The sequence below is a fragment of the Chamaea fasciata genome, unplaced genomic scaffold, assembly GCF_029207755.1.
Source record: "Chamaea fasciata isolate MVZ Bird 193981 ecotype frontalis unplaced genomic scaffold, bChaFas1.0.hap1 SCAF_19, whole genome shotgun sequence".
Classification (NCBI taxonomy): Eukaryota; Metazoa; Chordata; class Aves; order Passeriformes; family Sylviidae; genus Chamaea; species Chamaea fasciata.
This window is the reverse complement of record NW_027094104.1, coordinates 9,790,611-9,818,423: the sequence shown is the minus strand read 5'-3', so window position 1 is coordinate 9,818,423 and position 27,813 is coordinate 9,790,611. Positions and strand designations below refer to the sequence as shown.

The 27,813-nt window shown below is 48.7% G+C and overlaps 1 protein-coding gene across 4 annotated transcripts in view; it reads left to right on the top strand.

The window, feature by feature from the left end:
- Nucleotides 1-27,813, top strand: part of GAS7 (growth arrest specific 7) — a 75,655-nt gene that overhangs the window by 15,591 nt on the left and 32,251 nt on the right. Inside the window, exons 1-5 of one of the 4 annotated variants that reach the window (XM_066200777.1) lie at nucleotides 9,268-9,352; nucleotides 12,795-12,918; nucleotides 23,602-23,673; nucleotides 24,138-24,223; nucleotides 27,563-27,616. In XM_066200777.1, coding sequence (XP_066056874.1) covers nucleotides 9,320-9,352; nucleotides 12,795-12,918; nucleotides 23,602-23,673; nucleotides 24,138-24,223; nucleotides 27,563-27,616 — 369 coding nt within the window. In that variant the 5' untranslated portion in view covers nucleotides 9,268-9,319. Of the gene's footprint in view, nucleotides 1-9,267; nucleotides 9,353-12,794; nucleotides 12,919-23,399; nucleotides 23,482-23,601; nucleotides 23,674-24,137; nucleotides 24,224-27,562; nucleotides 27,617-27,813 lie in introns of those variants that run through there. The other 3 variants (XM_066200776.1, XM_066200775.1, XM_066200778.1) reach the window with 3 other exon arrangements.

Below are 27,813 nucleotides of genomic sequence, written 5' to 3'. Positions count from 1 at the left end.
AGGCTAGGAATGATTTTTTTATGCCTCTTTGAGGTGATAATGTTGAGGTAGTGCTGGGTGGCCAGACAGCACCTTCGCTGTGGTAGTATTATTAAAAGCTTCATTGTGAATGCCATCAGAAAGATTGTATCATCCCCACCTCAATTCTTAACTGTCAGCTCCAAGCGTTGATCTTTCCTAAGTAGCGTTTTCTTATCAGATTATGAGATTATCCCTATTAGATTTTATTTTCTTTCTAATACATGATGTCATACTTTAAATAATATTTCTATTTTCGTATCAAATGTGTCCATTCCAAACCATCTCCCAGTGGAATGTCAGCATGGTGTAATCTTTGGAAACAGCTGCCGAGGATACACGTGTACCTCAAACTCCAGCCACAGGCTCACTCCTTTTCTTCAAAAAGACTGAATAATACCTACCTCATTTCTTATAAATAGTCATTTGGTGTTTTCTGGAAGAAGTTCAACCTTTACTGTGGCTTCGATACCACCTCCATCCTGAACCTTCCCTTCTGCAAGTTAAATTAATTTTTCTCTCTCCTCTGAGGGATGTGAAAATAAAACCACCCTTTTTCTTTTCAACAGATTGATGGCATATCTGAGACACTCCCCTTTAATTCACTATTCCTTCCCTGTATTAAACTATTTTCTCTTTCTGTTCAGGTAATTCTTTTTCTAGATCTCTGGTTTTTTACTCTCTTTTGGACCAAATTCTCCACGGATTCTCAGAGCAGGTTAGCACATGCTCTGAGAATTATGAGCCAGTTCTCCAGAAGTCTGTCAATCTCAGGGTTCTCCACCTTATTCTTTCCCTATTGCAGGCTGAAATCTTTGCTGTTGCCATTAACTGTGACAGCCACTTGATGATGGAGGACTTTATTAATAAATGACTCTATGTTGAATATCCTGAACATGGTCATTCATGGGTAGCTTTCCTCTGCTGAGCCTCAGCTGGTTATTTTACTTAGTCTTCCTCTTAATATGCATTTTGAAAGTATTTCCTGTTACTGTTAATGCTTTTCTGCTGATTTTATCTCCTTTTGCGCCTACACTTCTGTACTTGTCATAGGAATAACTGGCAGCTTTTTTTAATTTAAGAGCAGCCTAAAAGGTTCATTCCCTTACATGCCTAGTGCCAAGCACAAAGGCTTCCCAGTCCCAATGACTTGTGCTGTTTCCCTATTGCAATTATTCAGATTCACTGGTGCAGTAACAGGTAATTATGTGCTGTAATGGACATAGGAGGAGGACAGATATCGAAATGCCCAGTTCCATAAACAGGATTAACTTGCTGGGTGTAGAGCAGTCAAACCAATATATTTTCTTTTTCTGCTTTGAGAGTGTGGTTTGATGAATCTGGAGTATGCAGCGGGTCACAGCGTCTGGACCACATTGGAAATGCGTCTTCTTGGCAGGATGGTCCTGAGGATTGAGGTGCCAGGCAGTTTTAAAGTGGGCAGTTTATTCATCACCCTCTTTAATCCAGCGTTAGTGGGATAGGAGACTGACTGGGAAAAGTGCAGGGGTGGAGGTGACCCAGTGACATTCATTGTGTTCTTCTCAGGATGCTCAGTTACGGCACAGGGCAAATTAAAAATTTGTCAATAACTGTTTCCAGGGAATTTCCCCCTGCTGGCTTTTTTTTCTGGGATATTTTCTCCTACTTGCACTTTTTCCAAGCTGAATATTGAATTGGTGTGTTGCTGCCTGCTCCATTTTTTTTCTGCAGGCGTCTGACCCATCTGCAGTTGGTCATCACCCACCAGCAGGTCTCCTGCCCAGCTGCCACTGGGCCGGGACTGAATGAATTTCTCTGCACAAATGCAGTGGCCTGGATATTCTTCTTCTCGGATGAAATGTTTGTATGGTGGAGTTTCATTAAAAAAAGAGCTAAACCCAACAAATGAGATCTGAACTCCCTTCAGCACGTAGAGGGCCAGGAGCAGCAGCTGTGAGGACAAGAAGCAGGTTTTTTACCTCAGAGGTAGGCCACTAATTAGAAGGGAAATGTGAACAAACCCTTTAATTTCAGCCAGAGATAAGGGGCATTCACTTCACCAAGGACTGCCTGGTGTGGGGAAATGGCTGCTCACATTACAGTCCTGGGAAGGTTGCATGTGGGAGAACTACACACAGGTGTCCTCTGCTTGCGTCCTCCTCCAAACCAGAGAGGCCAGAAGAAGGAGCAGAGCCACTGTGCAGGAATGCTGGAGAGAGGACAGCAGCTGCAGAGAGCTGATGGATCGATGAGAACCAGCTCAGTTCTTTCCAGGAGCACGGGGAAGAGGGAGCCAGTCGGCTCCTGCAGAGCACTGGAGACACTCTGCTGCTCTGCCCACCAAAGGCTTCTTCAGGGTGCTGCATTACCTGGATGTCCCACACTGCTGGCCTTGATCTCAGCCCAGCAAACAGCTCTGATGTGGCTGTCCAGACCCTGCTGTGGGAGAGGACTGAGGCAGCCAGGCAGAGATATGTGTGGTCATGCCTGAGCAGCCTCCAGAGTCGCTGAGCCTGGGGGAGAAGGAGGATTTTCCTGAGCGACATCTCAGTCTCCTGTCAGGGTACAAAGGCAGCCCCACATTGGCATACTTAGAGAAGGGGCACCTGGAAAAGTGCTGCAGAGGCAGGAATTGGTGTCAGTGGGGCTTTCCCTGCCTGCTGAGCCTGGCAGGAGTCTGTGTCCCAGCTGCGAAGGCACCAAGCACTCTGCGCTGCCCCCAAAGTCCCTTGTCCTTCCTGTGCCACCCTGTCCTGCCAGCAAGCACGGGCACATGGCCCTCCTCTCAGAGCAGCAGTGGCTGCCTGTCCATCTGCCTGTTTGTCTGCCTGTCTGCTTGTCTGCCCGTCTGTCTGGCCACAGCAGCAGGCAGGGTGAGCTCCAGCTCTGGGCAGGGGCTCCTGCAGCCTCCTTCAGGCGTGCCAAGTGCTCAGAACGGCCTTCCTCCCGTGCCTTATTTAGTTTGTTTGTTTGTTTGCTCGTTTATTAAGACTATGTAGCAGCAGGAAAAATAAAAATTGAAAAAAACCCCAGAGGCGGTGTGTCTGTGTGAGTGCATTGTGCTGCGGGGTTACAGGCACAACAGTCGCATTCCCCACGCCTGAGAGAGATTACAAGGGAGGGCGCAGGAATGTGCATCTGGCAGCACTTTGTATCTTGGCCATTTCACTGCTTTCTCTGCATCTGAGGTTCCCAAAGTTTTGGTCATGGAGGGCCTTTTAGTCCAGGGAACAGAATTCCTCTGCGGGGAAACGCCATTCAAGAAAAATGGAGGGTGTTTGTAAATAAAAGGTCGCTGCTTGAAAAAGTGTGTTATGTGGGGCTCTGCCCAACCACAGCAACAGGAGGAAGCAAATTTCTCTTTAAAGTAGAGGAAAGTGTAGCTATAATACTGTTATAAATACAAAATATGCCAAAAGATTGCTTAAGGCCTGGGGCCAGGAACAGAATCGGAGTTAACGGTTGCAATTTTGTTTTAATTTCATGGATTTTGAGATAGTACTTACAATAAAATCATCAGAAATGCAGATCATTCAACATAAGGTTCTCAGGCGCCTCATCCAACATTGTTCCTAAAGACAGAAGATTATTTAAGCCTTTTTAAAAGTAGTTAAAGATAAATAAATTAGTGCCCTATCCCTGGAAGTGTCCAAGGTTGGACAGGGTTTGGAGCAGCAGTCTGGTCTGGTGGAAGGTGTCCCTGCCCATGGCAGTGAGTCGGAAAGGGATGAGCTTTAATGTCCCTTCCAACTCGAAGCATTCTGTGATTCTATGATAAATACAGACAACTAACTGGGATTATTCCCTGGACCCTTTTAGAATGTCCTTTTATTAACTTCTCATGAGAAAGGGAATACACTAGCTCTGAAGATCTGACGAGATCTCCAGAAAGTGATCTACCGTGTTTTTCCTTGCTTTTCTAACTTACGGATGCATTACTTGCTCCAAGTAAATACATGTTTTTGGCAGATGGCTGCAGCAAAGTTTGAGCTTGCTGTGCCTTAGCTCTGCTGTGCATGCTTGTGTGTGCATGTGGGAGGGAGTCTCTGTATTTTATGGGAGAATCCCTTCCTTCCTGAAAGGACACTAATTATTAGTTGTTATCGAGTGATTTTATTGTGTCTGGGAAAACTGCAGAACCCAGCAGTAGAATGGGGCTTGTTAAAACCCCAGTGATGTATGAGAAATGAAGCACAAGAAGGCATGCCCTGGCACAGATGGGAGAGAGGATGCTGGAACTGCATTGTTTGGAGTTGCATCCAGCTGCTGGAATTGCAGAGGATGCTGCAGGAAGACAGCAGCACAGGTAGAGAGAGCGCTCAGCCGGGCTGAGCTTCCTGCAGTGCACAGGCTGGAGGCCCCACGTTAAAACATTTGGCATTATTCCCAGATGTTCCATTCCTCCAAACCCAGCTGCACTCACAGGCACAAGAATTCCAGAAGGCAGCCATGCTGCCCAGCTCTTTGTTTGCCCTCAAGCCTGCTGAGGGTGACTTTTCTACCCCCCTTTTTCACTCCACAGCCCAGGGAGAGGGCTCAGACAGCGAATTTCAGTCTGTGGGAGGTTTCTTTTTTTAACTGCTTCCACTCACCCTTCCAGGGCAGAGCAGCTGGAGCAAGCAGCATGTCCCCAGCTCCCTGGCTGCCTCTGGGGCCTCTGACCACTGGTGGGCCACGCTCTGCAGACACTCAGGGAGGGATTGGTCCCCACAGCAGGTCATTTCAAACTGGAGACAAGCAGCTGGCTTGCTCTGGGCTTGTGACTCTCTGTGCTTCTGGGGGTGACTCTGACAGTACAAGGTTTGCTCAACAATGGCCCTGTTGTCCCTGGATGCCCAGAACAACACAGCCCTTCAGAGCACTTGGCCCTGGTGCTCTGCCTCCTCCCAGATGCTGGTGTCAGAGACGGAGTGGCACATCGCTCCTGAGGAGGGTGAGGCTTGTAAAAAAACTTCTCTGCTCCAGCTTTCCCACACCAGCGTCTCAGGAATCCAATTTTGGGAAGAAAATAACTTAATAATTGAGTGCTACAGGGCTAGAAACAGCCCTGGGGAGAGACCTCGAACAAAGGAATCCCTGGGCTTTCCTTACAATCCACATACCCATTGCAGTGGTGATTCCTGAGCTTCCTGTGGGTACGTTATCCTATCTACAACACAGTGGACATGCAGCCTTGGTCACTGTGTTCTAGATGGGCTGTCTCAGAGCAGACACTGCTCTCATCTGGCTGTCCGTGGTCCTTGGCACCTGGAGGTAATTCATTTCCCCCTTCTTGGTTAGTCCTTCAGTGCCAGATCTCTGCGCCCTTGTCATGAAGTGCTGACTGCTGTCACCCCCTGAGAGGACACAGAGAAAGGTGCACACGAAAGGGAGCAGAGCTCAGGCAGAGCAAGAGGAGAGAAGGCTGACAGCTGGGCTGTCCTTTGCAGACTGCTCTCACCCTCCTGCTCACTTGCCACTCTCCAAATCCCTGCTGTCAAAGGCTTTTTTATTGTCTTTTTGCTAATAACCACCCTCTTCAAATCAGGGCCCCACTCCCAATGCTCTTTCTCCACACTGAATCTCAACCCTGCCGTCTTTCTTATGCTTCCTACTTCTTAACACCTGCCCAGCTTCCCTCCTCAGCCAAACCCCACTGACTGCTATTGCCAAGCGCTCCCTGAGCCGTTGCTTTTCCAGGGGGCGAGCATCGTCTGTGGCAGGATCTGGACCAGACCTGGTGCCAGGAGTCCCACGTCACCCACCACAGGGGCCAGGCTCAGCTGCAGCTCAGTGCTGTGGCTTCTCCCAACCTGGCACACGGCTCTGTGCACCAGGCACATGTTGGGAAGGGAGGGAGAGGGCTGAGCTGCACTGGAGTTACTCAGATTTTTCACTTCTGGTTTGACAGCCCCCTATTTTGAAGGGGTCAGGATGGGATTTACAGGTCAGAGCATTTCTTTTCCCACACGTTTTGGTCTCTCACACAGCACCGAGGCAGAAAACATCACCCGGTCTGTCTCTCTGGGTCATGTATCCTTCAGAAGCAGCTTGTTTTTTTCCTCATTTATGGTACTGTAGGAGAAAAATATACTAGTCCCAGAAGGCTCATTCTGTGCTAACACAGTGCTTTTCATGTATATTACATTAAAGCAAAGTCCTGGGCACAGCCAGGGACCTGGGTGGGTGAGAAGGGAGGCTTTTGGCTGCTGTGGATCTGGCTGGAGACCAGGCAGAGCTGGGTGGGAAGCATGCACACTGTGTTCCAGAGCCAAACGAGACAGAGAGGAGTGCAGAGATATGGCAGAGCTGGCCACCCCTTCCTCCTGGTCACTGCCACCATCAGCTGGTGGGAAGGTGGCAGAGATGGCATCCAAGGAAATGGAGATGCAGGAGTTACCTAGGAAGAAGAAGGAGTGAAGCAGAGTGGCGTGGCACAGAGAAAACTTATTAGCACAGGTAGATTTTTAAAACCGGGAAAAAATGAGAGCTGCCCAGCTAAACTGGAATCTGGGCATGGCTCAGCCCACAGGTTCAGCCTCGGCACTCTGAGATGCTCTCGCTCAGCACAGGCAGGGGACTGTCCTCTGTGGGGACAAGGGCTGGTGGCGCAGGAGCCAGAGCAGAGGAATGGCACAGCAGGGCTGCGGGGCAGTGGCACGGGCAGGGCCACCCAGGCAGGGTGACTTGTCCCCAGCAGAATGTGCCATCCTATTCAGCCCGAGGGGAGCTGTGCTGGTTGCCGGGACAACCAGGACAGATCATATGACCCGTTCCACTTTCTATATATAAATCTGTTTCACACAGTGTATGTGACTCCATGGAAACCAAATGTTGAGCAAGAAAGATTGCATAAAAATGAACAAAATACAGAATGACTCAAAGTACGAGGCAGAGGGAGGCTGTGGGTAGGGCCGAGGGGTTTGTGGGTGCCCCAGGCATTCTCCTGAGCCAGGGCACAGCCTGGTACAGGCATCAGCTGAAGCCAAACACAGACCCCACATCTTCAACTGCACCATACAGCACCTTCCTGTACCTAAAGGGGCTCCAGGACAGCTGGAGAGGGACTTTGCACAAGGGCCTGGAGTGACACACAGCAGGTTTTGATAAGCTTTTAGGAAGAAATCCTTCACTCCGAGGGTGGAGAGGCTCTGGCACAGGATGCCCAGAGAAGCTGTGGCTACCTCTGGATCCCTGGAAGTCCCAAGGCCAGATTGGATGGGGCTTGGAGCAGCCTGGGGTAGTGGAAGGTGTCCCTGCCCATGGCAGGGGGTGGGATGAGATGAGCTTTGAGGTCCTTTCCAGCCCAAACCATTCAGTGGTTCTGCCTTTTCTGCACCACACCCTGTGACACACATCTTTTCCAAGCTCGGTGGTCACACAAACCGCAGTTAGACAGAAAGATAAGCTCAGTATTGCCAGTGCAGAACACGCTGTTCCCCACAGGACAGAGGCTGTTCTGGGGCAGATTCCTGCTGTGTCCTTGCATTGCTCCTTGCAGGGAGTTTCCCCTCCACAGTTTGCACATCTTTCTGTCACCAGTGATGCTCCAGCACTGCAGGGCAGCTGCTTGTTTGGGTACTGTGGCCTTTCCTCGTGCTGCTGGGTCTGCAAGTGTGACTGGACAGGTGGCAGCAGCAGGTGAGTGTGCTGATGCTGCCCTCCAGCCCTTCCCCACAGCCAGAGGCTCCTCTTCATTTGCTCCAAGGCTGCACGCTCTGCTGAAATAGGATCATCAAATCACAGAAGAATTTAAATTGGAAGGGACTTTTGAAGGTCTCTGATCCAGCCCCTTGCTCGGAGTTAGATCAGGTTGCTTGAGGCCTGAACTTGTGGGTTTGGGATTGTTTTGCTTTCCTTTCCCTGGGATTTTGCGTTGGGAATTGCCCCTGGTCTGAGCTCTGCTGGAGCACTGTGCAAGCCCACACATCTTCAGGGAGCTCAGGCTTGTCAACACACAGATGTTTCCTCCCCAGGATCCCTCTTTGAAGGAGAATGGGGATTTCCTGCAATTTGAAAATGGGAAGTCATTTTCCTCTATTGAGCAAGGCAGAGCTTGCCTCAGACTCATCGTGGATTGAACTGATGTGTGTTACTCCCTGTTGCCTCACTTTGCTGCAGAAAACCCTCTTTGGCTTTTTTTCCACCACTGGGGCAGAATCACGATGCCAAGGGCTTTTCCAAAGGAACAGAATGAGTTGGGCTGCTGCTAACTCGTTCAAGAAGACCAAGAAAGAAAAGAAGAAGAAGAAAAAAAAACCCGAACAGTCAGAAAGTCAGAAGAGGTGGAGTGGGAGAGGCACCTGCCTCTCCCTGCTGGCTGTGCTGCCCTGTTCTTAGCTGGCCCAGCCAGATGGAAAATGTCAGGGCTTTGACAGGCAGGCCTGGCTGCTGCTCTTCTTCACATGAAGCATCCAGGATGTCTGACACAGTTGTCCTTCTCTTCAGACACACCTCTGGACCATCAGTGTGTAGCAGCACACAGATGAGACAGTATTTCCTGGTCAGGGTTGTGGTGCTGTGGGGTGGCTCTCTGGCCCACACAGGTTGTCCCCTTCTTGACATCCCAGTGTCCACAGATGCAGGGGAACAAACACAGAGAATGGTCAGGTTTGTGTGCTCTGACCTAAACAGCAAATCTCTCTGCCTCTTGTCAGTGCTGGTGTCCTGGATTCAGTGAGTTAACCCCATAGATCTGTTCTTATTCCACATGCTTGCCTTTGCCATTTCTCTATCTCCTGGTTTGGTGCTGAAGAGTCCCAGCGCCCTTTGTGCATTTGCTGCTCATTTCTGCTTCCTCTCTGCTGTGCATTTATCAGGAGAATTCCATCCCTGTGTTTCTGCAGGCAGCAGACAAAAACCATCCCTTGTCATATAGAACAAAACCCGTTGGGTGGCTGGTTCTTGTATGTCCCCCTGCTACATGGAATTCTGATCCTAGGAAACCCCGTGGGAGAGAAGTGCTTGTGCTACTGGATTTTAATGTTTTGTGAGACGCTTTGATCCCTTTTCCAGGCATCAAATACAGATGGAGGAGGATTTCACTGGGGTCACACGTTCACTCCTCACATTGTTCAGGTTTCCTGTTTCCTCGACCATGTGTTGCAGACATCCTTTCTGGGTCCAGATTTGCCTGTCCACCACCATGGTGACAGCAGCTGGTGACACTTCCAGCAGTGACAGTCAGGGGAGTGGCCTGAACATTTCTGAGCTCAAAGGCGCTGCGGGAGTTGGAAGGTTTAAAAAGCAGAAGGGACTGCTGGGGCAGGGGTGTCAGGGTCCTGGCTTTTTCTCTTGATTGGAGTAAAGCAGAACTTCTAGAAAGAGGCACCTAATCTTGATGGAGGAACCACAAGAAGTGCACAGCTCCCTGGTAAGCCTTGATACCTACCCTCATGACTGGCAGATTGATTTCAAGCTGAGCTTTTCTTCAACTTCCAGTCCCTGCCTGCTGCTGTCTCTTTGCTGGTTTGCAATGCTCTCTGCTGATAGGGAACCTCCTCTCCAGGCAGACATCCTCTTTTGTGATTTACTGTTCTCAGAAACGATCCTATCAATAATTCTCCTAAAACAGGAACAAGAAATCAAAGTAGTCAAAGTCCAGTTCTGGTGATCTGTCTAAGGAAAGGGTGTATCTGCATATGGGTACCTCTAGGCACTTTCCTTGTTCCATGTGGCTGGGAGCAGGGGTGCCCTGGTGGGAGCTGGGTTTGGGAGAGCTCTGAAGCCTGTCTGTGGGTGTTGTGCCGGATGTGGAGCTGGCCTCTATCTGCCAGTCACCTCTGCTCCCTGTGCAGTCCCATGGCCCTGCCCTTGCTGTGTCCCAGCAGCAGGATTGTCATCACATACCAGGGTAACCAAAACTCCTCCCACATAGGTGTGCAAACATGGTCCTGGTTTAACTGTGCTGATGCAAGAAGGAACTGCAGATGGCCTGGCTGGAACAGGGTTGGGTCTCCTGAGGAAAATAGAGCAAGAAAATCTCTCCTTTCCTTCAGATCTCCCGTTTTGGCAGAAAAGGGACAATGTGCTACCCACGATGGCCTCTCTGGCACTCTCATTTCTGAAAGGATGGCTTGCTGAGTGTGCCTAAACCGTGAGGTGCTTAATCTGTGGTGCATTGTAATGGCCAGGCTCATGTGTATCTATCCCAGATCTCATCATCCCACACTTTCTATGCCAGAGCATCCTGGGCTCCTACATGATAACTATAGGGCTTGTAGTGATATGGCAAGGGGGAATGGCTTCAAACTGAGAAAGAGTAGGTTGAGATTAAGACATTAAGAAGAAATTTTTCCCTGTGAGGGTGGTGAGGCCCCGGCACTGTTTTCCAGAGAAGCTGTGGTTGCCCCTGGATCCCTGGAAGTGTTCCAGGCCAGGTTGGACGGGATTTGCAGCACCCTGAGAGAGTGGAAGATGTCCCTGCCCATGGAGGGGGAATGAATGAGATGATCTGTAATGTCCCTTCCAACCCAAACCACTTGGTGATTCTGTGAGGGCAGAGAGGTGAGGAAACCTGTATGAAGTCAAATTTTGTTTCTTCTTATGTTCCTCCCTATGCCATTTTCAGTTCCTTTTTCTCCCCAAAGCTGCTGTAGGAGTTGGAGTCCCATTTTTGGGAGGGTCTGCACTGGGACCAGTTAGGGGTTCTAACACAGGAGTGGTCCCAGCACTCAATGGATCTTCCTCTGCAGTCGCCATGGGGGGAGTAAGTCCTGCCTAATAGTGAGTTGGGTCACGTTCCTGTCTAAAACAAAGGGAAGAGATCCATACATGCTCCATGCTGTCTTGGTTTCAGCTGAGATCCAGTTAGTTTTCTTCCCATTAGCTGGCACAGTGCCGAGTTTGGATCCAGTATGAGAATAATGTCGATAACACCCTGATGTTTTCGCTGGTGCTCAGCAGTGCTCACTCTAAATGGAGGACTCATCAGTGTCCTGTGCTGTGCCAGCAAGGAGCTGCAGAAGGAGCCAGGAGGGAGCCGGGCCAGGACAGCTGACCCACACTGTCCAAAAGGATATTCCACACCACAGAACATCACACCCAGTGTATAAGAGTTGGCTAGGAGGGGCTGAATGGTGCTCAGGGAGGGGCTGGCTATGGGTGTTCAATTGTACTGTGCATCACTTGTCTTTCTTGGGTTTTATTCCTCTCTCTTTTTGTTTCCTCCTGTTTTGTTATTATCATCATTATCATTATTATTATCATTATCTTTTACTTTATTTCAACGATCAAACTGTTCTTCTCTCATGAATTTTACTTTTTATTCTGATTCTCCTCCCTATCCCAGGGGTGGGAGGCAGGGAGTGGGTGGCTGTGTGATGCTGAGTTGCTGGCTGGAGTCAAACCCTAATACATGCATATAAAAGGAAACTGTTTCCCAGTTGTTTCCAAGAACTTCAGCATTTGGCAGTGCTGAGATTTCCTCTTGACTATCACTGATAGAGACCATTGTGCTCATGGCACTTCTTGACTGGCAAAATCAGAAGCAAAGGTAGAAATATCAGTAACCAAAAAATAGAATTAGCGACTGCAAAACATAATGCTTATATGCTTTTTGAAATGATGCACATTTTGGTAGGGACTACAGCTGAAACGCTGGGTTAACTGTGCTTTTTATGCTGCTTCCATCCAACATTTGCTGGTGTTTCCTGTATGCCATCCACATCTGTCTCTTGGCATAGCCTTTGTTTAATAATGCAGCCATGGCACGCACCTGTGAGAGACCTCTGCTTTTCCTGCAGTCCAGCAGAGAGACACGAAGCAACAGTGCAAATGTGACTGAAAGGATGCTGGGGTGATTCAGAGCTTCCCTTAAGCAAACTGCTGATATCTGTCCTTGCAGGGCACTGCTGCTGACTCTGCAAAGTGGAGGAATACCATGGGCCCCTGAAGTGATCTGAGCTTAATGGTGACCAGCTTGGCACATGGAATCACTGTAGGATCATACTAAGAAGCAGGGGTAGTGGGAATGGGGGGACTTCGGTTCCAGAAGGGAAAGAAGGTGTTATGTATAGAAACTGCAAGCGTGCAACAAAAATATGTGAAATCTGGATCTTCTGAAACACAACCCAGGGCTGGATTACCCCAGATTCCTCTTTATGCGGTTTTCGTGCAAAGCAGAGACAGTCTGGTGTGTCTTTGTTATTTTCAAGGCCAGATATCCTTGAAGGGAATATGAGGGAACCAACCTGCTGCTGTGTTCTTGTGGAGCTGGTACACTCCCACACTGCAGAGTTTACTTTTCTTCAGAGTGCTTTTGCAAACAATAACAGCGGATCATTTATCCCACGGTGGAGGAGCTGTCCCAGGATTTGTTCCAGTACTGTGTGCTATCCAATGGAGCTTACTGGGAGAGAGTCTGTTTTTTTTGGTTCAGGTGATGGTGCCCCTGTAAAATAAATAGTGACAGCACCTCCATGATCAGTGCTTTGATACATTGCTATATCCATGGGAAGGTGAAGGAGGGCCAGATGTCTGCCTCTCTTTCTCAGACACTTGACCATTCCATGCTTTGCATTTTACTGCTCAGTCAGAGTCATTTTCTTGGACAGCTCCATGTTCTCTTGGGACAGTAAATACAGAGGGGTTCATTGCTGTCCCAAAGGGTGATTTCTTTATGTTCTGGATGAGGCTAGCACGGATGAAGGGAGAAATGGACTGAAATTCTTTGGGTATATTGGAATCTCTGGAATGCCAAACCACATCGTTTCTTTCCAGCTGAGTGTCTGGTTAGACTTTACATTATCTAGATACTGACTTAATATCTTAGGTTGGGGTTTTTTATTGTGGTTTTTTTTTTTTTCTTTTCTCAGCAGAAACCCCGAAAGGCAACTTCTCAGCCAGGAGAAGACACCTTGAACGGGCACCTTCCCCCTGGCTGGCAGAGCTACATGTCTCCCCAGGGTCGCAGGTACTACGTGAACACCTTCACAAATGGTAAGTGGGGGTGGCTTTCCAGTAAATGTTTCACCATACCAGCACAGATTTGTTTCAGGAAATCATCTTGCTAGTTGATTTTGACACCAAAAGTAGCTGCAGAGCCAAAGTAATTAATATGATCCCGACACCATATGAAAGAAAATACAAGAAGATCGTCATCCTCTGTCGTCTTAATTCTGACCCATCAGAAGACATCTGAAGTGTTGACAAAAGACAGAGAATGTAAAGTAGGAATGCTCCTGTCATAAGTGTTTTAGAATCTGAAACACTGTTAAAGACACAACTTTTATCACATTGCCTATTTCCTTTACCTGGAGATATTTCTGTCTGTATATACAAATACATGTAAAGTAGTTTGATAGAACATCAGATATCACAAAAGCACCAGTGGGGAAAACAGAAACAGTGAACTGGTCAGACTCAGCTTGCCCATGGAGACCAGGAAAGAAAAACACATGTAATGGGACAACACAGACAAAGCTTTCAGTCTGTGTGTTCTATTGTGTCATGTTGAGAAGCAGACTTAACTCACGATCTTATCACCTGCTCAAGACCTGTCAAACTCGTACCACCTCCTGTTTACCTGAGACTCTGTCGACCTGCTCTTCTCATCATGAGCTCACAGCAGCGTTGCAAAACAGGGTCTTGTGACCAGCAAATCCACATTTCTTTGGCAAAAAGAATGCCAGAGTGATGTGAAGAAGAGGACAGCAGGAGCTAACCTTGTTCACAGGGAAGTTGCAGCCATCAGGGGTGACCTCTGGCATTCCTTTATCTCACTCACAAAGGAGAGCCATGGGCACCTCATGGTCTGTTCAGGGCCTGATGGGTTTTATTTCGAGAGCTTTTGGCCCAGAACTTTACCAAGGCATTATTTGCTGGAGTTTGATGCACTCACATCTTACAGGATGCTCCCTCCAGAAGGTGCATTTCCATTTAACCCTGCCTCCATTTTCAAGCACAGTTTGCTCTGGCTGATGGGCAGCATTCCCTGGGGAGATCAGCAGGAGTTAGATACCCATCCCCACTGCAGTTCAAGTGTAGGCCTTTTGGCTGAAGTGTGTGGTGGAGCCTTACCCAGTCCTGGCATGAGCAGCTGTCTGGACACTGTTTTGGTTTAATCTGACTAATTAGCTTTGACCTCTGATCCCACAAAACCTGTAGTTCAGGACAGTCCACAGGCTCATGTTGGTCAAATTTCATGTTGCTACACTTTCTTCCTTGACTGTGCTGCAGAGCTGGACCTGCTGAGCCATGCAGTCACCATAAAGTCACATTTGGCATGTGAGACTTGCTCCTGACATTTACAATGTATTCCCTGGGTTTGAGCCATAGGATAAGTCAAAGACAATATGCTCTAAGCCTTAAACCTGCAGTCCCCATCTCTCCTGTGGTGGAGTTGCGTTGGCATGGGTGATGTTAATTGCCAGTCTCACAGATTGGACAGCTCACTGCTGACTTGTCTGAACTGCTTATTTGTCCTGTCACTGCTGCAGCTGCTGCTGGGAGTACCCAGACAAACACTGGCAATGTTTGTCACGAGGACACGGTGCTGGCACGCTTCTCTGTCACAGGGCTTCACTGGCCTCTGTCCTTCTTGGCCTCCTTAGCACCATTGTTTCAGCAGCAGGAGGCAGGGCTCCTCTCCATCAAGGTGTAGATGTACTTCCAGGCTGCTCTCAGTTTAGCATTTACCAGATGATAAAAGCACAGGATGGATGGATGGATGGATGGATGGATGGATGGATGGAAGGAAGGAAGGAAGGAAGGAAGGAAGGAAGGAAGGAAGGAAGGAAGGATCATTAACTCTCCTCAGCTGGAGCCCTCCCAGCAGTTCCTTGGCGCTCTGCCTTGCCCATGTGCTGTGTGCACACAGGGGGTCCTGTCCAGCTGCTTCCATCCAAGGGTGCTCCATCCTTGGATGCGGCTGCTGAGTCCCTGATGACAGCATCCTGCTGCAGGGCTCCTCTGATCCCACTTTTCCACAGTCCAGAGGGATACAGTCTTGACCTGCCACTAAATGCAGTTAATTTAGTGGCAGGAGTGCTCCACTCTGGCTTTTCCTTCAGGGCTGGTGTTAGGCAGCAAATGTAGCACTGAATTTTAGGTTAACAGCTCTCTGTGAGGTCTCTTGGGGCCTGGGGCACGCAGATCCATGCTCCTTTCTTTTTGCACATGTCCCTGAGGCATTGCTATCGTGCGGCCTCCCTTTGGTTGCCCCTTCAATCACAGGTCTCTCGTGCACGAGGTGGAAGAGAGTCACACAGCAGCATGGTGAGCACAGTGGGGGAGCTCCAGGCATTGTGTTCACTGTCTGTTCATGTAAACGTTGTGTTTGGACATCCTCAGAGTGGCATGTCCTTCACTGCAGCACTCCAGCTCTCCTGGGTGTCCACCAATTGCCTTGCCAGTCAGTGGGAGACACATCCCAGGGCAGAGGGAGGGGATTCATCCAGCTCAGGGCTGTGGCTGAGCCCTGGGTCAGGTACAGAGCATCCTTCTGCCCCACTCTGGGACCTTGCTGGCACCCACTGCCTTTCCGAGGGGGAATGCTGTGAAGAGCAGGCTTTCTTGGCAAGTCTGTGACAGTTTTAGCACTCCATTATTAAAAAGCTCTGGTGAGTGGAGGTATGGGCCTTCCTGTGGAGTGGGACTGTGGCTAAACATTTACCCAGCATCCAGGCAGGGTCTGTGACCTTTGTGAGGGATGGCAGCTCATTGATGGGAAAACAGGTCTGAAAGGCAACAAAGGCAGTTGGAAAGCTGACTAAAGGGAAAACAAAGCGGGGACCATAATTAAATCACAATAAGCTGCTGCAAAACTGTTTGCCAGCTCATCCTCACAGCATGGTCATCAATGGTCCCTTGTCCACGGGGAGTTTGTACTGAAGGGAATCCTGCAGTGATCTGCCCGAGAATCCATTCTGGGCAGTATTTCCAGGGATGAATGGCATGTTGACATTGAGAGCACTTACTCAAACAATAACTTTTAACTGGAGCTGGGAGAGAACACGGTGTTCTCTCCTGCCCAGAACAGGCTCAGAATTCACAGCCACCCTGGAATAGGAGGATGCTGCTCAGTAAGGATGCATTTAGGATCAGAGATTTCATTAGAAATAATTAAGCGGCAAACACAGGCAATGGAACAGTTTACAGATGAAGACATTGGGGCTCTGGAGGATCTGAAGCTGAGTGAGAGCCAGCAGTGTTGTGCTAGTACAAACCAGCCAGCATTTTCCATTGTATAAACAGGAGTGTTGTCTGTGAGGCATGAAGTAAGCCTCCAACTTTACAAGGAAATTATAAAGCCTCAGCTGGAATATTTTATCTTGTTTGGACTCTTCACTTCAGGAAGTATGTGAGTCAGTTGGATAAAGCCCAGAAGAGAGTAGCAAAATTGATGGAAGATGTGGAAACATAGCCTGTGGGTAAATGCTGAGAGACTGAGGGTGTCTGCCCTTAGAAAGCAAAGATATGGACAGGGTCATGAAAGCAGGCTTAAAGTGCAGAAAATGCCATTAAGGAGAAGACATTTTGCAATGCCTATCATCACTAGATTTCAATTTCAGTTTTCATCACTAGAACGCATTTCAATTGCAACCAGGACAACTAACCCTTCCAAGCTCTCTTGGAAGTGAAGTGTGGGAGTACAGAGATTCCTGGGAGTCCGTGTCACCAAAGCAGGTTATGCAAAACCAGGAAAATTCACATTGGCCTTGCTCTGGGTTAGAGCAGGGACAGTATGACTTCCTCAAATCCCTGTCAGGCCTGTTTTTTCAGTCTGTAAAGCCTAAACTACACAAAAAATATTTATCAGTGTAGAAACTGACAGGTGCCTGGAACTCGATGAAAATCGTTCTTTATTTGGCGTCTTTGTATTTCCCCAGTTTTTACAATCATCACATCTAACCAGGCTCTTGTCATCTGCTGATTTGCTTTTTCTGGTTGTCTGAGTCAAAGAATCTTAATGAGTTCAGAGGAACATTTCATTTGTGCTTTTCATTTGCAGCTGTGCTGAATCTTCCCACTGTGCTTCGGGGCAGGTCCTGCTCCTCCGTGGACTGTCCCTCCCTGGAGCTCTCCAGGGAAAGCAGGATCAGCCAGGAATGTCACCAGCAGACGGTGGGCTCCACACCACAGGGTCTGCTGGGATGGGTGCATGGCTGGGAGCAGGGGGTGGACCAGACTTTGAAGAAGGTCAGAAAGCTAAAACTGTACAAGATTTGGTGTGGTGGAGCTCTGTGCTGCTCCCCAGATGAACTCTGTGTGTAGTTCTGTGCCCTCAATGATAAGAGGTGTCGGGTGACCTCCTGTCTCTTCAACAGCTTGTCTTTCTGACCATACCTGGTGGTGCATCTTCTCTGCCTCAGAGCAGAAGCCTTTTTTGGGGTAAAATTGTTTTGCTGCTCTTACTGCTTCAATTATTCAGCAGTGGTAATGCCAGTATCCACTCGAATTCCTGGGGAGGGGAAATGGGAGTTTAGGGGCAAGTAACATCTTGGTTCTTCTGAGCCTTCACAGTACAGCAGATGCCTCCCCTCTGGTGAGGCATGACAGTAACTGTCACCACTGTTTCCAGCGGTTAATGTCCTTCCACGCTGGGATTATCTGCCTTTGTTACACATCTTGACCCTGAGATGAGCTCAGCTGGTCAGAGCAGGGTGCTAATACTGCCAGGGTTGTGGGATTGATCCCCGTATGGGCCATTCACCTAAGGGTCTGACTCCATAATTCCTCTGTGTCCTTCCAACTCAGACTATTTTGTGATTTTGTGATTTTATCTGACCGTAATAGTATCTCCACCACGTGTTGTTGTGTGGTCTAATTTTCATTGTCTTTACAGGAAAAAAAAAAAAAAAAAACACCAAAAAACCAAAAAAACCCAAAACAACAAACCACAAGGAGTTGGTTCTTTACTAGAAAGACATAGAATGTGTGAGACAGTGCTCTTATGTGGAAGAAAATCATTAGGAATTGGGGTGACCCTGGAACAAACAGGTGTGCAGAGGTGACAAACAGCACATTCCTGTCTGTCTCCACTTGATATCCCACCAGATAATCACTCCACATTTATCATCCTTTGAAGCAGATTCAATCCTGAAAGCACTGTAAGGGCCTCTGAGCTGGATACAATCTGCACAAATTTCAGTGTGCCCGAGGTTTTCTGAGCATGGCCTTGCCACAGGAAGGTTGAGCCTGCACCAGTGACATTTCAGTGGGTGCCTGGCATCTGCCTTGGGCAAGATCTGGAGACATTCCTGCTTGCCACGTCCAAAAACAAGAAACAGTGCCCAGAATGCACAGCCACTACGTGGTTAACGAGTTACTCAGTGTCTGTAGGAGGGGTTTACAATTGTGTGTGGGTGGTAGATTCAGCAGGAAAATATTTCATTATGCTGAAGAAATTCTCTGATGGGCTGCAGCTGCAATACCTCTTGTATTAGTCAAACAATAGCACTCCAGCTACCTTGCCCATCACATTAAAGATGACTTATGTACTTGTGACACCAGTGATTGTGTGGCCTACTGCCACCTTGCTTTCACAGCTGAGGCCAACCTTATGTGGTGTGCTCTTGTTTCCAGCCTTTCCTTGTCTTTTATGTAAGGTCCTTCCCATTTACTAAACAGCATTTTATCTCCTGGAAAGCGAGACTTCTGCTTTCGTGTTATCTCGATGCTAATTAAGGTCCACCTATTCTTATCATCACAAACATCATTAGTAAAATGCCACCTGCAACAATCCTGAAATATGTGGCTGGAAGTGGTCATTTCCCTGAAAGGTCTCTGAGTGGAGGGTTTTATTCTTGCCTCACCAGCTGCAGTCAACTCCTACTCCAACTAAACTTATGAACTGCAGCTCAAAGAGTAAGTAATTTATGCAGACACCAAAGAGATGTCAAGCATTTTTATTACATGGTTTTTTCTCATACAGTCAGAACTTTTCAGGGACCATTTCCCTCCGATACAGGATGCCCTAGCTAAAGGGTGGTGTAGGAACCTGCCTTGGTAGAGTGACCTAAAACCTAGAAAAGCAAAACGTGTCTCAGAAAGTGCTGGAAATAGCGTTATTATCACTGCTAAGCCTGCAGTGAAGGGCTTGCTTTTGTCACATGGTGTTTCCAAAAGAGGGGCATGGTAGAGATCCCAGCAATCACTTTGAGAGATCAAGTGAGAGCTCCTGTCAGCAGCTTTTCCCGTGCTGTGGAGGTGGTGACAAGCACCTCTCCATTCAACACGTGGACAGAACAATTCAGGAACTCCTGGATGGTGCCTGTCCCCATGGTGTGTCTTTCAAGACTGAGGTCAAAAGCTGTTTTGGCAGCCTCAGTCTGTCTTTTATTGGACTGCCTGTGGGATGGAAGTGGATTTCAGTTCTGCCTGCCATTGGCAAAAGTAAAATGAGTCCAAAAGGGAAGAGTTAAAACTGTGGGGGCCTGTTCTACCCTTCTGCAGACTTCTAATTCTGCTTGTTTTCAGGACCAGTTTGGGAGAAGTTTTCAGGGTTGCTCCTTGTGGCATTGAGGGGGAACGTTCTGTTGCTGTTCTTCATCCCTGTCTGTGCACCTTCATCCTTGGCCTGTGCAGCCTGCACAACTTCAGGTTATTCAGAGCATAAACTGGGTTTGGAGCATCACAGATTTATTGCCGTCAAAGCCAAAATAAACTCCAAACCTATTTATAAAGGTGTGAGTTAGCACCAGTAGCTGGGTGACGAAGGGCAGGTGCTACAGCTCCTTAAGACAGGAGAGGTTTCTCCACAGCAAGCAGACCCAGAGGTCCATGGCTTGATCTGCCTCATTCTTGTAGTTTAGACAATGAAACAATGGAGCATTTAGCTCCAAAAGTAGATCTACACATGACACCCATGCTGAGGTACTAAACCCATTCCTGAAAGGAACAGAAGCACATTCGTGAGGGATTGTGCTGGTACATAAAGCCCTGATGTTTAGCTGATGATGTATGTTCAAACCATCTCCTTCGACCTTAGGGTGCTACTGAATTCATGGAAGAGGGACCAGCGATTCATTCTTCACCTGCCACAGTGTGATCACAAAAATCATCTGCTTCGGGATATTCTCAGAAGTTGTTTCTTGACTAAGACAACGTCCCACAGTGTGTGGCTCTCTGACACATCATGTCATTTCTCATTCTGCCAAACAGAAGTGAACTTGCTTCCCCCAAACACCACAGGTTTCCTCTTTTCCTCTGGTAGGAAATGTTTCACCACTTCTGTGAAAATCCTCTCTGGTTCTGTTGGCCAGTAGAGCTTGGATCGTGTAACTCTTTTTTTCTTTTACTACGTCATTTCAGTTTTAACACGCGGTTTTCTCCCGCCTCACTGTTCACTAACTGAATTCCACAGAACCACGGAATGGTTTGGATTGGAAGGGACCTTGTGCCAGCTCCCTGCAGGGGACACGTTCCACTAGACCAGATGGCTCCAAGCCCTGGCCTTGAGTATCTCCCAGGGTTGTGAACAAAAAGAACTTCTTTTTGTCCTCCTTCACAGTCAAGAATTGTCTGCAATTGTCTGCTGGGTCATCTCTCTTGAAGAAACTCCTGGTTATTCCTTCCCCACACTGCCTAAATGGTCTAATTAACACGTGGCTGGTAAGGGAGGACAGAACTTGTTGGTGTTGGTCTCCCAGTGCTAAATTGCACCGAGTACAAGGCTTTAGCTTGACTGTAACATCCTCTGTGGAAAAATGTGTGTGATATAAAATCTAGGCCAATATGGACTCTATTCCTAAAATCCACGTTCACTGTTTTACCACAGGGTTACAAGTAGCCTTCTGATTTTCCAAGCACCAGGACTGAAGGTTCCATGTGATTCTCCCAGGCAAGACTCCGCCTTGGCTGGATCAGGCAGTGCATTATCTCTCAACAAGCCTTCTCTGTGTCTCTGTAAAACAAGTCACCCCCCACTCACTTCTAATCCCCACTCTCACTTCTAATCATGACTAAGCTGCAGAGAAATTTGTAATGTCACAGTTTTACCTTGGCAAACGCAGTTGCTTCCAGTAGATGGCATTCCAGCAGTGCAGTCCTGATCCAGATTAGTTCCTATCGCTACTTGTGCTGCCAGAATAATCCCTGCACAGAAGTGGACTTTTTTTTTTTCTCCTAATGCTCAAAATAAATGGAGTTAAAACACTCTTGTTCATTTCCTACTCAATTAAAGATGTTTTTTCTATTTAAAGCATTTTATGGCATTGTTTTTTTTTTTTTTATTTTTCAATTTGCTTAACTCCAAAGTAGTTTTATTTTGGAAAATTTGTCAAGACACTGAATGTTTTGGATTGGATTCACAAATCTGCTAACCACTGGGCACTGCTCTTTCATGTGTGAATTTTCTGCCCTCAAGTTATGCGTCTGCATCCTCTGTGTGGCAGAGGGGAAGAACGAGGCACTGCACAGCAGCTCCACAACAGCCAGCAGGCAAAGCAGAGACCAGTTACCAGAAGCAGCTGGTAATTTTCACAGAATCACAGAACATTCTGAGTTGGAAGGGGCCCACAAGGATCATCGAGTCCAGCTCTTGAGTGAATGGCCCATACGGGGATCAAACCCACAACCTTCATTTATTAGCACCATGCTCTGATTAACTGAGCTACATCTCTTTAACGAATTAATTACATTTCATATAGATTTGGTAGGTTTTTAGGCACGTTCCTCTGTAGGGTCTCCAAAATGCAAAAACGCTGGAGACAGATGTGCTTGTGTGAAACCCCCAAGCCAAGTATGAAGGTAACTTGCTTTACTGCTGACATCGAAGTCAGTGCTGGCAAAAAACCATTACTTTACTGACTGCACTGGGGCTCAGCATCAGTGAGCATCACGTTCCCTTCTCACAGATCTCAACTCACATTATTAATTAATCAACAATTTGAATTTAAAAAAAATCTACAAGACGTGGGTACCGTATTGTTTACCTTTGTCTTACAGTAAATGTAAATCAGAATTTGTCTTTGTTTAGCCATGCACTTGTGGATTGTAAGCCAAGCTGGCTCATAAAAGACAACTCTTTGCATTTGATTTTGCTTCTGTTCAGTTAAGACACTTCTCAGTGCTTCTTTATTGACCTAGCGTGGAATTTATTTACTTACTACCCAGTTCACAAAAACAGGCTAAAATAAATTAAAGAAAATTAAATATTCCCCCGTGACTCAGCAAAGCCTCTAGTTCATCAGGTTTTGCACTTGTAAGGGAAGAAAAATCTCCAAGTATTTTTCTTGCTGTGACCTGGGGAGGGGGTGAGGGGGGAAGGATGAGGAGGGCCAGATGTGGATCTCAGGGGCATTACAGGTGTGGGGGGTGGCACCTGCTTCCATTTGGGATCTGTAATCCTGAGTTCTTTCCTGAAATAAGGAACCTAACACAACCCTTGAGGACATCTCTGCGCATATATATACACACAGACATCTATATACACAGAGATACATACCTGTATATACGTATGTGCACAAGTCTATATATAAAATATGTACAGATATGCCTATAAAAATATATAAATAGGCCTTTTACGGTTCTTGAAGCATGTTAACATCCTGCTTGATGCCCACATAAGCACTGACCCAGGACAGGAGGCCTTTTGTGCCCTGAGGGAGGTGCTCACTGCCAACCCTAAACTGTTAATCCTCAAGGGCTCTCCTCCATCACCACTGGACCATGGTCATCCAGAATACTGACACAGATGCAGGATTTCAGGCTTTGGCAGAATCAGGTGGTTGTTGATGGGGATTTGGGAAACAGCAGTTTCAAATGAAGCAGCCAAAGTAGTCCTCAGACTTGATTACAGGGACTTGCTTATTTTCTTATTCGATACCATCTGGCAATCAGTGTTGTTTAGTTGATTTGGAGCTGACATGTGCATTCAAAAGGAATTCCTTGGGCTTTCTAGCTGGACTTCTGTGGAACTTGCCGCTCTCAATACACTCTGTATATTCTGTTCACAACTTCTAAAATGTTTTGCACTTAAATCTTCTGTCTTCAGGATGTGGTCAAAACCAATTTTCCATTTGCTGAGAAAATGAACAGATTGGTTAAACTCCAGAGGCAACTGATGGGGGAAAGCAGCAGCAGGCTTTGGAGTGTCACAACTGGTGTGGCAGATATTTGCATATTCCAGCTGCTGAGTGACCTGAGTGGAAAAAAGGAAATTTTCCGGGGAAATATTTTTTGGGGGGGAAAAAAGGTGTTATGCCTTGTTTATATGTGACTGAAACCACATCTGTGAGTCACTCACAACTGCCTTTCATGGAGAGAGCAGGGGCAGAGGCACGGCCACTTCTTGGTGCCTGTGTCCTGGCTGAGGACCACGGCTGGCATGTGGCAATGCCCGCAGTGGGCTGCAGGCAGTGCCCACGCTGGGCTGGACTTCAGTGCACCTGGAGAAGCAGTCACTGCAGGCCAGGTGAGTGTTCCCAGGCAGTGACCTGGAAGAACCAGTGATGCAGCTTCCAGTCTGCTCTGTCTCCACCCATCCCAGCTGGCAGCTGTAGCAGGAAGAGATGAGGGGAGAGAGGAAGTGCAGGGAGGTGCAGGCATCTCCCTCACAGGGTGAGAACCTGGTTCAGAGGACACCGAGGGTCAGAGCCGGTGGTTTGTGTGTAATAGTCATAACTCTGGCATGTGTGCAGAAGCCTCCAGCACCCTCACACTGGTGTTTCCCTTCAACAGAAACGACGTGGGAGCGGCCGAGCAGCGTGCCTGGCACTCCAAAGAGCCCTGGGTCACAGAAGAGCTCTGCAGGTACTGTTTGCTGCTGTCCTGACTGCTGCCCTGGGTCAGTCTGCTTCTCTACCATTCAGCAAAGCAAAGGAAAGTGCTGTGATATAATGGGATAGAGACTTGATGGACATAGAGAATCATGGAATTTTTCAGGTTGGAGAAGACCTTAAAGATCATCTCATTCCACCTGCCTTCCTCCTCTTTCCTCCTGTGAATGGAGGTGAAAACTACAACAAAAGGCTCGTGGGTTGGGATAAGGGCAGGGAGAAATCACTCATTATGGTCATGGGCAAAACAGACTCCACTCAGGAAAATGCTGAATCTATTACCAATCAAATCACAGTAGGGTAATGAGAAATACAACTAAGTCTTAAAACACTGGGATCTATATCTGCATATCCAGTTACGGGATTAATTTTTAAATGTGTGCAGTTTTTCACTTGCTCTCAGCAGCAAGCCTGCTAACTCTCCGTCTGTTCTTACAGTGAATGGCTACTACATCTCTGGGTCCCCAGTACACCAGCTCGACTCAGGTCACATGAGCCTCCGGAAAGCCAGTGGGGACCCCCAGGTAAGTTTTTGGGAAAAAGCCAAACAGCAGGATCCAGAAATAAATGGGTTTCTACTTAAGTAGTTTAGGAATTCACCCAGAGCAGGAAGTCAAGAGGACATTTTCTTTTAGAAACTCTCAGATCAGACTGATTTGTTGCATGTAGCGTAGTTAGTCTTTGTGTCCAGCTGGTACAACAGTAAAAAATGCCAAGATCCGTTGGATTTGGATTTTTTTGTCCTATCACTCCTTTTTTAAAAATCCACCAGGCCACTTCAGTCACTATTAACAACCCTGTGAATTTTCCTGCCACTCCAGCCTGAACCCTGGGCCTGTGTCCAGCACAGTCCTCTCTTTACATTGCACATCCGCCCATGTCTGTATCTCATTGTATTTTCCTGCAGCTCCAGCTTTCCCTCCCAAAGACAGTATTCACAAAGAATTCATCCAGAACTTTTTTCTCAGTGACTTCATCCACTCTGGCCTGTCCTTTCACAGCCCCTCCTCAGAGCCTCACCCAGCACATCACCCCGAGTTAACCTACAGGATGCTGACCTGTGGACGGTTGGCCTCCCCTGCCTTTGTCCAAGTTTCCAATAAATATCTCTGCACTTTTGCTTCCAACACGTCATATCCCTGGGAAAGTCTTCCCCACAGGTCTGCAGATGCAGCACAGGGCCCTCTTCCAGCTCCTCCCAAGGAACTCTTTGCTCTCTGCCAAAACATCACCATATGACCATGTGACTGCCACAGCTGGTGGATCACACTCCAGCTGGGCTGTGCTTCCCCACCCTCTGGCGTTTCCCCTAGTGGTCCCAGACCCGAGTTTTCTGTTTCATTTCTGTATGAAAGTGGTGAGTCCTTTTGCAGTGCTCAATACCCCTGGGGAAATGTGTGTTTGATTGGTGTGCTGCTGCCATGTGGACCCGGCCTGTCCAGTGCTCTCAGTGTCTCTCCGACCTTCTCTGTTTCTTGGTCTAAGTTTTGTGTTATATGACAACTGTCCCACTTTGCCTTGACGCTCTTTCTCACATGCTGCCTCTTAAGTAGTTCCCTTCAGCCTTTCACCTAGGTCAGTATTCCTGGTTTAGATTTCTCATGATACAGTCCAGCTCTTTGGATTCCCTGTTTCTTCCACATCAAACATCTTGTACTAACTCCCTGTGCTGCTGTTTCTCTGAGCAATTTGCCTGGGCTGGAGACAGTGAGCTGAGCACCTAAACTAGGTCAAAAGCATTTTAGAATCTTATGTAGTGCATTTCCAGACACCCCTGTCCACACATTCACTGTGACTCCCTCAGAGAACCCAAATAAACTTGTAGACTGTGACTCCCTTCAAAAAGTCTCTTGAGAATCCTTGTGCCAAAAAAAATATTCATTTCTCAAGGGATCTGACTCCCATGTCTTTGTAGTTGGCTTGGAGCAGTCAGATTAACTAACTTCTGCAGAACTTCCTTTGTAGCAACATCTGCCGCCTTCTGTTCTTACAGTGCTGAGTCTTACTCAAATTCACAGACACCTTTTTACTCAAATTCGCATCTGAGATCCATGACGAGTCAGAGTCACAGAATGGTTTGTGTTGGGAGGGACCTTAAAGCCCATCTTGCTCCAAGTCCCTGCCACGGGCAGGTACACCTTTGACTATCCCAGGACAGCTCCAAGCCCTGTCCAGCCTGGCCGTGGACACTTCCAGGGATCCAGGGGCAGCCACAGCTTCTCTGGACACCCTGTGCCAGGGCTTCACCCCCCTCATGGGGTACAATTTCTTCCTACCATCCCATCTAACCCTGCCCTCTGGCAGTAGGAAGCCATTCCCCCTTTTTCTATCACTCCATCCCTTGTCCAAAATCTCTGTCCAGCTCTTTTTAGGCCGACTTCAGGTACTGAAAGTTTCCACTAAGGTCATCCTGGAGCCTTCTGTTCTCCAGGCTCTCTCAGCCTTTCAGTGCTGTGCACTGCTTTGCTCAGCTGACCCAACCATCAGCCTGTCAGAAATCCCTTTCATGACTTTTCTCATTCCCTTCATCTCCTCCATGATACTTTCTTTCCGCTGCTCCTTTATTACAGGTTTTTCCAAACTGAACTCCTGGCTTCATCCCTGCTTTGAACCTGCTTTGAATTAGTTCTGAATTTTTAACTGGCTGCTGGTGGCATTAATTCTCAGAACAGCTTGTGTCTACGCCCTCTTGGGAAGCTGCTTTTCCCGGGAGCTGTGGCAGCTTTTGCAGAAGAGTCCTTAGTGAGGAAAGCATCTGAGCATAAACTCGTGGTTGCAAGAAGCTGTTCTGCGTACCCTCAGAGTCTTTTTGGGCTGTCTCTCTCTCTCTCTCTCTCTCTCTCCTTGTGTGTCTTGGGCCATCCTAAGCTGCCCTGCTTTGACTGCCTCCTTGTCTGTCCCTGGCACGGGCTGTCTCCCACTGTGGAGCAGCTCCTAGGCTTTGGCCAGGATGCTTTCTTAGACCTGGGCAGCAGCCACCATGCAAACAAATGCTGGCAGGATCCCTCCAGCAAGCTCAGCCACATTTCTTGGAAACAGGTCAGGGGGTGGGGGGAAAAGCCACAACTGAGAACAGCACGGAGCTATGCTGTGCTGGGCACAGGGCCAGACCTTGTTTATGGCTTCCTAGAGAGCAGCTAAATGCTGCCCGTTCAAGTTGTCACAAGTGCCACCAAGCGGACAGCAGAACGGCCATGGGACTGCACGTGTGCGGTGCTGGGCACGATGCTGCTGCTGGGTGTCGTGTCCCAGGACGAGCACCGGGCGCCCGGGCAGTGGGATTTGGGTTGGGAGTCCCTGGCACAGCCCGGTGATGATGCCAGGAGCGATTCCCGTGCTGCAGATCGGCTGTCGCAGCATCTGAGCCCCACCAGGGACCCTGCCACAGGGACAGGGGGCACTGCCCGCCTGGGGGGACTGTGGGGCACATTTGTGTCCCTGTCCCCGGGGGGATATGATGCCACCATTCCACAGACAGGTAGGAACTGCTTGATGCCACTGTCCCCAGCAGTGCACGTCACCATCCCCGTCCCCGTTCTCGCACCCAGCGGAGCAAAGTGCCACCCCGTGGGACACTCCTGTCCCCGTCCTCAGGGGGGTGTGACGCCAGCATCCCATGAAGTGGCGCACTCTTCCCACCCCCGCCAGCGGGTGCCACCGTCCCACGGCCCCGCGCTCGGCGCGGCGGAGGCGAGAGAGGCGGAGCAGCGAGCCGGGGCCTCCCGCAGCTCCCCCTCCCTCCATCCCTGCCTCCCGAGCCGAGCCGAGCCGAGCCGTGCCATGGGACCCGCCTCTCCCCGCCCCGCGCAGCCATGCTGGGCTCCGAGAGCGGCCGCGATGATGCGCTCCGCTTCCCTCCGCAGAGCCCGGGCTCCCCGGCGGCGCCGCGGCGGCAGAGCAAGGAGAGCAGCCTGACGGTGAGTGCGGGGCACCGGGGCTGGGAACCGCGGGGCACCGGGGCTGGGAACCGCGGGGACACCGGGGCTGGGAACCGCGGGGACACCGGGGCTGGGAACCGCGGGGCACCGGGGCTGGGAACCGCGGGGACACCGGGGCTGGGAACCGCGGGGCACCGGGGCTGGGAACCGCGGGGCACCGGGGCTGGGAACCGCGG